We start from the raw sequence: 10608 nt of genomic DNA, 5'->3' as shown, positions 1-10608 counted from the left end.
ACACACACACACACACACACACACACACACACACACACACACACACACACACACACACACACACACACACACACACACACACACACACACCAGAACACATTCAGCAGCAATCAATAGCACACAAACAAACCTACAGGATACGCAGGAGCCATTACAGAACTAGACAATAAATACCATCCATTTCAAACACAGACATTTCCCCTGTGCATTATGCCACAGGGGAACACTGTGTATTGTGAAACTGAGAAAGGAGCTCAAAGTGCTGAAGGAAAATGGAGAGAAAAAAAGAAAGAGACTTCCTTATGTGTGAAATTGAATGTATGCACTGGCTTGGATATGCATGTGTATGGGTGTGCAGTGTGTGTGTGAAGGGCAGTGTGTGTGTTGAGTGTATAGGAGGCACTGTGGGGTGTGTGCTATAAATATCACACACTCAGCAACCTGTGCCTACCCTGCAGAGAGAGATTACACAGCCCTAGAGAGAGAGAGAGAGAGAGAGAGAGAGTGCGCATGCATGTGTGTGTTACCTCTCAGCTAGCGCTGCTGTATGGTTTAGTTCTCCTGGGTAGCGGCCTCCAGGCAGGTGCAAGTGGAGGGCAGAGGGGTGAAGAGGAGAGAAGGCGCCCCCTGCAGGCACAGAGTAGAACTGCGACCGCAGCGCTGAAAGACACAGGGACTCCTCCATCCTGTGACGGACAGATGGACAGATGGACACAGGCAAACCAGTCAGACTATATCTGCACATGCCAAGTGTGAAAAATGTAGGGGGGGAAAGAAAAGAAGAAGAAAAGTAAAATAAACAAAGAAAAGGTGGACGATTATCTGATATGTAAAGGTAACATTGCAGCAGTAAAGATGAAAAGATGATGTATGTATGAAGGTATTGTAGGAGGTGTTATGTGGTAATAAACAGAAAATTGAAAGAAAAATACAGGTCAGCAGATAGTAAGTTAGAAAATGAGAAGGGGTATTTACAAGAGTACTCCTGGTCTTTAGCAGAATGCACCATTTTTTCATTGTACCAGTCCAACATAAAGTAGAGACGATAACACCCTGTGTACATGTGATGAACTTTTCACCACTGCTTTGGATAATACTTTGATCTGTGTGTATGTAACATTCTCTTTCTAATTTTGAGAAAGCACATACGGTGAGCACAGAGTGAACTTCAATATAAGTATATTGAAATTAGTGCTGTCAGTTAAACGCATTATTAACGGCGTTAAAGCAAACCCATTTTAACGGCGTCAATTTTTTTATCACAAGATTAACGTTCTTTTTGGCCTAGCAAACTCTGTAGTTTTTTTTACATGCTGTTGCAACAACTGGTAACGTTAGGAAAACTACAACACCACACCGGATCTAGCTAGACCGGAAACAAAACAGGCACGCTGAATACACTTGTTTGGACTTGCGAGCCGGCCAAAGAGTAGTAGGGTAACGTTATGTTTTGAGTGGATGGCGAGCACGAGACGCTGAAATGGATGCCAATAAGATTCTGAATGGAAAGTTTACTTTTAAAAAGTTGTCGAGGGGGACAGTAGTTTCACGCATACACAGCCTGTACAACACCGAGAAAGCAGCCCAACTGGAACTGCTGCAAAGTGCTGCAAACGCTGTCTCATTAACCGGTGATCACTGGACGTCAGTGAGTAATCAAAATTATTTAGAAGTTACTGCACACTATATTGACTATGTATATCAGCATACGGTTTTAGGACTGTGTTGTTTGTATCGTTTTTTTTGACTGTTTTTGTGATTTGGGACATTGTCCACCCCCTTTTCTGTCCAGGACAATTGTTACATTCCTTATTAGAAAAACGTAAAGGTTACAAATGTCCTGCTGTGGCATCCGGTTTTTGGACCATTTTGTTTGTACTGTATAAGCAAAGTGTTAGTGTTACATCTCAGTTAGGTTAGGGGCAATAATGACAGATTCACAAATTTTTCTTTTGTTTACAGTAAATAAATAATAAACAATTACAAATCTTAAAGTCAAGTTCATAAAGTAACTTTCTTTGCGTTCATTTGATTCCCAATTAAGATACACTGGTAAGAATGGCTTTCCATTGTTAATATGTACTTAAAAACTGTTCTGAAATGCAAAATAATAGAATTTTATTCATGTGATAAAACATGCGATTAATCGTGATTAACTACAGGAATTTGGCGATTAATCGCGATTTAAAAAATTAATCGTTTGACAGCCCTAATTGAAATTAAAACATTTTGATTGTTTAATTAACTAAAGTACCCTTTTAAATCAGTTGTATTCATTAGGGCTGCAACTAACGATTATTTTCATAGTTCATTAATCTGTTGATTTTTTTCTCGATTAATCGATTAGTTGTTTGGTCTCTAAAATGTCAGAAAATTGTGAAAATGTGGAACAGTGTTTCCCAAAAGCATCATCAGCAACATCTTCAAATGTCTTGTTTTGTCCACAACTCAAAGATATTCAGTTTACTGCCACAGAGGAGAGAAGAAACTAAAAAATATTCACATCTAAGAAGCTGGAATCAAAGAATTTTTACTTTTGTCTTAAAAAAAACGACTCAAACCGACTAATCGATTATCAAAACAGTTGGCGATTAATTTAAGAGTTGACAAATAATCGATTAATCAATTAATCTTTGCAGCTCTAGTATTCATTCACATTTTATTGTAGCTCCATTGTCTTATCAAAACTCTCTGTATTACACTGTGTATGAACTGTGCTGTTCAAATAATGTTTCCTTTCCTCGCTGTCTATTGTATATGGTAATTGTTATAAAAAGAAAATGCTCATGCATTCTATTAAAAACGGAAATGAGCAGTGAACACAGGTACATGGCAGAAGTCTACCTACAAGATGCGAAAAGATGGCGTGTTTATCTCTGTGTTACCTTGGTGAAGCACAGAGCAGCATAGTTTAGCATTCGTACCCTTAGATTGCCTCTTAAAGACTTTGGTTGGATAAAACATGCTGTTGAATAACATCACATGTATTGTAAGTGATGTACTCTAACTGCTTTTTCCAGCACTTCATTTAAGCTACAATAATCTCCTAATGAGAGAAAGATTCAAACCAAAGATGTTATTTTTACGGCTGCACCTTTCAATCAAATGACCTGATTAAAATTTAAACTGAAATTCCGTGGGTGACTAGATAACATGAGTATGAGAGGTTAAGAATTGAGAATTTAATGTGGCCAGGATAGCTCAGTCGGTAGAGTGGGTGCACATATACAGAGGTTCATGCCTCGACGCAGAAGGTCCAGGGTTTGAGTCCGACCTGGGACGATTTCCTGCATGTCTTCCCCCTCTCTCTCCCCCTTCCATTGCTTTCCTATCATTAAAGGCAGAAATGCCCAAAAAATAATCTTTTAAAAAAAGAATTGAGAGTTTAAGGTGGTATTGTTACCTTGGTAAGGACAGCGGGTGATGCAGGTAGGCAGGATGATAGTAAGCAGCAGCAGCTGCAGCGTGGGCAGCAGCGGCAGGGTCCAGGCTCAGGGGTAGAGAGGTCAGTCGGAGGTCTTCTGAGGTGGCGAAGGGCCGGAGCGCTCTCAGGTATTCCTCTGGGACGGCACCTGAGGGTACCACGGGGTGCATCTGCCCAGGCAAACTGCAGAACGAGTGCACACAGTTTGATGTGCTTTCAAACAGGTTCTGTTTGATGATTTTTCAGGGTTGTAACCAAAAATTACTTTGCTTTCATACAAATACATAAGGTCAAACTACGAGTGTGTGTTAAACTTACCTAAGGCTCTGTATTCTAGGGTCCTGCATGACAGAGTTGGGGGTGAGGCCAAAGGGGTGAGCCAGGGGGTGAGGCGGAGTCCTCTTATCCTGTTGTGGCTGGGTGTTCTCAGCACCCACCCGCTCCCTACTGAGTCCCTGAACACTCGACTCAACCTGACAGAGAGACAGATGGGCAGACAGACAGCATGAGAACAGACTATATCCATGGGGTTTGAGTGTGTGCTAGATTGAAACTCAGCAGGAAAAAGTTCAGGAAAAGAGAAGAGGGAAATGAGAAGGAGCAACCCCCACCCCCCACCCCTCCCCGAGCTGCACCCAGAGGCTCAGCAGAGTGGAAAAGTGGGTCTGATATGTCATAACAGGTCAAGATCAAAGTGGAAAGATGATCCTAATATCTGGCCTACTGCTCTCTCTCTCTCTCTCTCTCTCTCTCTCTCTCTCTCTCTCTCTCTCTCTCAGAGCTTCCTACTCAGAGGATTTAGTCGCCACAAAGTCCTTGATTGCTTTTAGTACAATCCAACCTTCAAATCATCACAATGACAAAAGCAGTCACGGGGGAAAAAAAGCACAAATTACAAAAGGATGTTTCCCAAATTTAAAAGCATTTAAAAGTACAGCAAATAGTGACACAAATGGCAAGAATGCATACCATCTGACTGTGTTCTGGGCTTGGCTCTGTCGCTGCTTAATAGGTTGATTAATATGGCATGTGTCATTATTCTAGCGTCTCTCCAAATATTTCAACTAAAGAGGCAAAATGGCAAAAGATAATCTTTAAGGCTGTGAGGCTACTTAGGCACAGCGGTGCTTTGAGCTACAAGCTATGCTCACAATAACAATGCTAACATGCTGTGTTTATAGCATGTATAATGTTTACCATGTTGATCATATTAGTTTAGCGTGTTAGCATGCTAACATTTACTTATCAGCACTAAACACAAAGTACAGCTGAGGCTGTTGGGATTGTCGTTAGTTTTGCAGGTATTTGTATAAACCAAAGTTTGGGACAAATACAAATTTTGACCCAATGATGGCATAAGATGAAAAGAGAAATTTCGGTCTGGACTAAACCGTTTCACTGACCGACATACTTGCCATTAATAGACCCACAAACCAGCTTGGCTAAAAATCTAACATTGTGGGATAAAATGCTTCGCGGACACTGATTTCTATAGTTTAAAGATGAAATAGCTGCCAGAAAACCTTTGACTACAGTATATTATAAATTAAAAAACATTGTTTCCACTACATTGTCTCAAATCTTGTTGCTACAGCAACAGACAGCAATACAGGTCAGAGAAACCATGGTAAAACCACAAACAAATTGCCTGTTCCAGCAACACCCAATCTGCTACCTTAGTTTTGTACAACACTTAACCTGTAGTGAAATATCTTTGCTTTGAATATGTTTGAATAGTTTTGAATGTGTCACTCATGGAAAGCAGATTCAAACCAGCGATGGACTGTCTCTCTCTCACTATATCATCATCCACTGGTTCAAAATGAGAAGGGGAGATGACACACGGAGGGTCTGGAGAGCTGCCATCACATTCCTTGACCTCTGACCCTGCAGACAGCCAACGGCCTTCACAGATGCAGCAATAAACACACAAAGACTGTTTCTTTAGCCTAAATCACCCTGTTCTAGGAAAACTGCATACAGTAAGGACAAATACTGAATCTATGCACAGCTTTAGAGCCCTCTCTCTGTCGCTCTCCTGCTCATTCTTATTCTCCCTCCCCTCCTTTCTTAACATAGTATTCTCTATTTTCCTGCCTCCCTCCCTCCTTCTTTCTCTCTGAATGTCTGAATGGGAGCCCCAGGCAGGCAGAGCCACAGAGTGGTCTTTGTGAAGGGGGAGAAAGGCAGCTCTGATCAAGGGGGAAGTGGCTACTGTGGGGGCTAACCCCTGCATTGTGTGAGGGGCCTGGTTCCTCACCCCACCTTAAATTTGCTCACACACCCACAAGCAAACACATCCATAGACGCACACACACACATACACTGGTCCCTCTTCACATCCTAAGCCTTTTGTGGTGAAGGGTCAAGTACACACACACACACACACACACACACACACACACACACACACACACACACACACACACACACACACACACACACACACACACACACACACACACACACACACACACACACACACTCTGCAGGAAGCTGGACACAATAGGTGCCAGTCTCTGCAGCCTGCAGTGTTTCTTTACAAACCCCTCATGTGTTGCTGAAAAAGACATGGACTGATTAGTGAGAGGAAGAGGGGTTGAGGCAGAGGGGTAAAAGCATGAAAATGAAGGAATGAGACAAGACAGAGAAAACAGAGGGATGGCTGGTTTTGACAGTTTGATGTTGACAAGCACTGGAACTATTTCTTTAATGGAGGGAGCAGTAGCAGGACGGATAAAGGACACAGAAAGAGACAGACGACTCATCTGTGCTAAGAGAAAGCACGAGAGAGAGAGAGAGAGAGAGAGAGAGAGAGAGAGAGAGAGAGAGAGAACTGAGAAAAGGAGGAACAAAAAGTACAGATACAAAGAGCGAGAGGAGCAGATGTCTTGTCTGGAACACCAGCGTGTACGACGTGTTGATAAACGATATGTCTTACCTGTCGTCCGTCGGCCCTCCACAGGCCGTTGCTGGTCTTGGTGGGGGCAATGGTGACAACTGGAGGGGTGCTGGGGACACTGTGGCCCCTGGTCTGGCCCAGGAGGGGCCCTAATGAGCCTCGCTTAGGGGTGGTGACGGGCGAACTGTGTCTGGTGGCCGGGGAAGAGACTGGAGACGACTCACCACTGAGGGCAGAACCTGAGGCGGGGAGAGAGAGGGTTAATGACAACAGGAGAGGCAGGAATAAACTGCAGCTAGACGACTGATCAGATTAAAAAGATTTCAGGATCAAACAATCCCCCGTGACATAAAACAGATGGTGCACGAAAAAGAAAAACTACCTTTTTTGTCAGTGTGCTGGCCTGTGACGAGGTAAACAGTGATTCAATCATTTTGATGAAAAGCATTCTGGCAAAATGTGACAGAAATAATGGAAAGTGTAAAAAGGTACAGAAGGTAGAAGAGATGAGGAAAATGGTACAAGATGAAAGTGCGTGACAATTATGCATGTGTGCACGCTGATGAAAAAAAATCAGGTATAGAGAGAATGAAAGAGAGATGTCATAAGTAAAGGTGTTCAAAGAGGCTGGGGTGTGACACAACGGAAGGGGGAGGTGTTAAATGTGATAGAGAGAGTATATGTGTGTTGTCTGTAACATTCACGCTACTCTATTACTGTAACACTCACTAACCATGAGACACACACAGAAACACAAACACATTCAGAGATGGATAGAAGAAGGAAATAATGAGATGGAGAGAAGGTGGGAATGAATGAGCTCATGTAGAGCCTGAGGTACCGTAGTGAAAAAAACTACAGGGAGAGAGCGAGGGAGAGAGAACGAGATAAAGATGGAGGGAGAGAGAGAGAGAGAGAGAGAGAGAGAGAGAGAGAGAGAGAGAGAGAGAGAGAGAGAGAGAGAGAGAGAACCAGATGAAGATGGAGAGAGAGAGAGAGAAAGATCTTGTTATAATTGGCTGTAATTAGATTCTCATTATGAGGAGATGAATGGAAACAGATGAAGGAAGAGACAGAGAGGGAGAGGTCAGGATAGGGTTAGCTCTTATTCAACACCTTCATTAGGACACCAATAAGCTGAGTGAGGACACACACACACACACACACACACACACACACACACACACACACACACAACCAAAGAGCTACCAGGCAGTAAAACGTTTTACATTATTCCACAAAACACAAACTTGGTCCGTGAAATGATCTGCTTACACAATTAGTGGCACTGTGTTGCAATACAATGTGCAATTTTCTGTCATTAACCCCTCGTCCACATCTTAAAGGACTAGTTCGACATTTTGGGAAATATGTTTATTCACTTTCTGGCGGAGAATTAGATGAGATGATTGACATCACTCTGTACTGTAGATATGAAGCAATTGCCAAGAAACGGTTAGCTTAGCATATAGACTGGAAACAGTTAGGCTGGCTAGCCTAGCCAGGACCTTTTAAAGCTCACTGATTAGCATGTTATATATCTTGTTTGTTTACAATCTGTCCACATGTGGATACATTAAAAAGGTTATTGCTCACCTCTGGGATCCTCGGCCTGTTTAGCCAGTTTACGCAGGGCAGCAGCGAATCCAGAGTTTGCAGATTGGGCAACTGCGTTCCCATTGGTTAGTGGGCTGATGGGACTGACAGTAGCCGTGGTGCGAGTTGCTGTGGAGATCATTCCTAATGGTGGTGATTTTTTGGACTCATGGTTCATACCTGAGGAGGAGAGTGGGAGGAAATATGTGAGGAGCTTTGATAAATGGACAAATTGCACCATGATGTTTATTGTTCGATATCTCTCAATAAAAGACGGGCAATCCAGTTAGAAAAAGTCTGTGATTCTTTTGTCAACTGAGGAATTTGATTACCACCTCTTTCTAAAAGTAGAACATGTATCTTTGAATCATTTTGTAAGAACATGCATCAGTTTTTGAACACAGTTGGTAAATCATACACATGAAGTGCTGAAAGAGAATGGACAAGTGTGTGTGTGTGTGTGTGTGTGTGTGTGTGTGTGTGTGTGTGTGTGTGTGTTTCTGCCTTTGTGTCTGGACATCATAGTGAGCACATTCGCGTGGGTCAGCTCCACTAGCGACAGAGTGGAGGGAGTAGAGCTGTGTCAAATAGAGCGGTGACCCTAATAGCAAATCACACACATGAGTGCACACATGTCCATTTCCTCAAGGGAGCCAGCCAACACATCTTAAGACCTCAGGAGTGTCTACACGCAAACATTATTAAGTATCACTGCAGTTTTACACTCTCACAGATGCAAGCATGCGCACACACATATAAACATACACAGCGCCACACACACACACACACACACACACACACACACACACACACACACAGAGATAACTAGCAAACCCATCGATCTACTGGATAGTGGCCACACTTAGCGTAACCTTTGTCTTCACCCTCTACCCTCTTACTGACCCACTAATGTTAATTACAGCTGGAATTAGCCAGCAGCCCCCTACCTGTTACAACAATGACCTCATTACCACCACAACACACACAACAACCTTTCAAACATGCATACACACATACAGATAGCACAGGAACATACACATAGCACAGGTAGAGCAAACAGCCAACAGCAGTAAACACAGTCATGACAAATTCATACATGGAGATTAAACACCATTATTGAATGTTCTGCTCATCACACAGATGATTTGGAAGGGAAATAATAAAGGGCGGTCAGCTCTTAGAGTTTGTTCTTGAAAGTATTTGAAATCTCATATTATCCACAGACGCCAGATTTAGATGTCTACCTTCTACCTGCCAGCTTTCACACACATGAGCAAAAACAGGCAGAGGAAGCTGCAGAGCGATAAACAGAGTGAGAGGAAGATTTATGAAGGGAAAAGTGAGGGAGAGGGAGAGAAAATGAACAGAAGCCAAATCTTGAAGTAAGTGAACATGAAGTGGAGATTGACAGATGTTGCTGTTTGAAATCATGCAAACCATCAGAGAAACATTTCTTCTGCATGTTTTGAAAATGTAAAACTAACAATTAGAGATAAATATGATCAAAGTGTTGAAAAAGCTATGCCCGGTTTTATGGCCCTGCTAGTTTCCTCAGTTTGTTACCAGCTGCCACAAAGCCACACAGACAGATAACAAATAACCGGTCAACCTACATCTAACTGCTTAGTATGACACATCTAATGTGTGTAATGTATACAATTAACATGTGTGCAGCTTCTGATGTGTATGATGTGTTTATACATCAGAAGACAATAGGGTACACCAGATGTATGATTTTCTTTAATGTTAAGTACTCTACTACTTTCTTTATTCACTATTTTCCATTATTTCTTTAACTACACCTATGTATTTACATGTCATGCCGATAAAGCAAATTGAAACTGAAAGAGATAGACAAAAAGGGAAAGAGATGAAGAGAGTAAAAGCTCAGGTCCTGACAGGCTGTGTGTGTGTGTCTCTGCTGAGCCCAGCAACCAAGGGAGAGATGATAAGACAGTTTCTATCGACTCTTTCTCTCTATCCTTCCTCTTAACTCACTCACTCTTTCCTCCCCGTCTCTCCTCTCTCTCGTTTATCTCAGCATACTGGAGCTTATTTACCAAAAGTCAACACACGTAATCTCTCTGTTTTTTGCTTTCTTTCTTCCTTTTTTTTCTACAGTCTTTTGTTACAGGCTATTCCTCTGATATTTACTCATGTTAATTCACAAACACACTAACATATGCATGTGAGCATAATCCAAACATGCAAACAGACACACTCACCCTCCCGCTCACTGTTCTCCTCCTGCTCGTCGTCTTTCTGCTCCTCTGTGAGACTCTTTCTCTCTCTCTCCCTCTCAGCCTTGCAGCTGCTACGTGCTCACGTGACCTCTTTTCTATCCACTTCCCCCCTCATCCTCCTCCTCCCCATCCACCGCCCCCCTCCTCCTTCCCCTCCTTCTCCATCTATCACCCTCTCCATCCTACCTCCTCCTCCTCTCATCTCTGTCACTCTTTCCATTTTCTCTCCTTAGCTGTCCCTTCTCTCTCTCTCTCAAACTGTGCGCTCTGTCGTTTTCTTTTCTCTCTTCATTCTTCATCCTTCCTCCTTTTGGCTCACACACTCCGGGGAGGGTGGAGGGTGGTCGGGGGGGTGTGGAGGAGGGAGTAGAGAGAGGAGGAGGAGGAGGAGGGTTTAGGGTGATGACGGGGAGGGAGTGTGTGTAGTTTGAGCTGTGTGTGTG

General features: G+C 42.9%; 1 protein-coding gene across 1 annotated transcript; it reads right to left on the bottom strand.

Moving 5' to 3' along the window:
* Positions 1-77: 77 nt before the first annotated feature.
* Positions 78-10241, bottom strand: LOC118495493 (genetic suppressor element 1-like). The gene is made up of 6 exons (XM_036003527.1): positions 10148-10241; positions 7923-8102; positions 6366-6565; positions 3743-3897; positions 3404-3607; positions 78-737 (listed from the first exon to the last, which is right to left on the bottom strand). The coding sequence occupies exons 2-6, from the start codon at positions 8098-8100 to the stop codon at positions 524-526; spliced, it is 951 nt and encodes a 316-aa protein (XP_035859420.1). The 5' UTR covers positions 8101-8102; positions 10148-10241; the 3' UTR covers positions 78-523.
* Between the last annotated feature and the right edge of the window lie 367 nt (positions 10242-10608).

The sequence above is a fragment of the Sander lucioperca genome, chromosome 7 (genome assembly GCF_008315115.2).
Source record: "Sander lucioperca isolate FBNREF2018 chromosome 7, SLUC_FBN_1.2, whole genome shotgun sequence".
In the NCBI taxonomy this organism is placed as follows: Eukaryota; Metazoa; Chordata; class Actinopteri; order Perciformes; family Percidae; genus Sander; species Sander lucioperca.
The sequence above is the reverse complement of the archived record's forward strand: the minus strand, read 5'-3'. Positions and strand labels throughout refer to the sequence as shown.

Coding starts and splice junctions, on each gene's coding strand:
- LOC118495493 (XM_036003527.1), bottom strand. CDS start 8,100: ATGAACCATGAGTCCAAAAAATCACCACCATTAGGAATGATCTCCACA. Junction 6,566..7,922: donor ACAGGCCGAGGATCCCAGAG/GTGAGCAATAAC, acceptor TCCCCGCCTCAG/GTTCTGCCCTCAGTGGTGAG. Junction 3,898..6,365: donor GGAGGGCCGACGGACGACAG/GTAAGACATATC, acceptor TCTCTCTGTCAG/GTTGAGTCGAGTGTTCAGGG.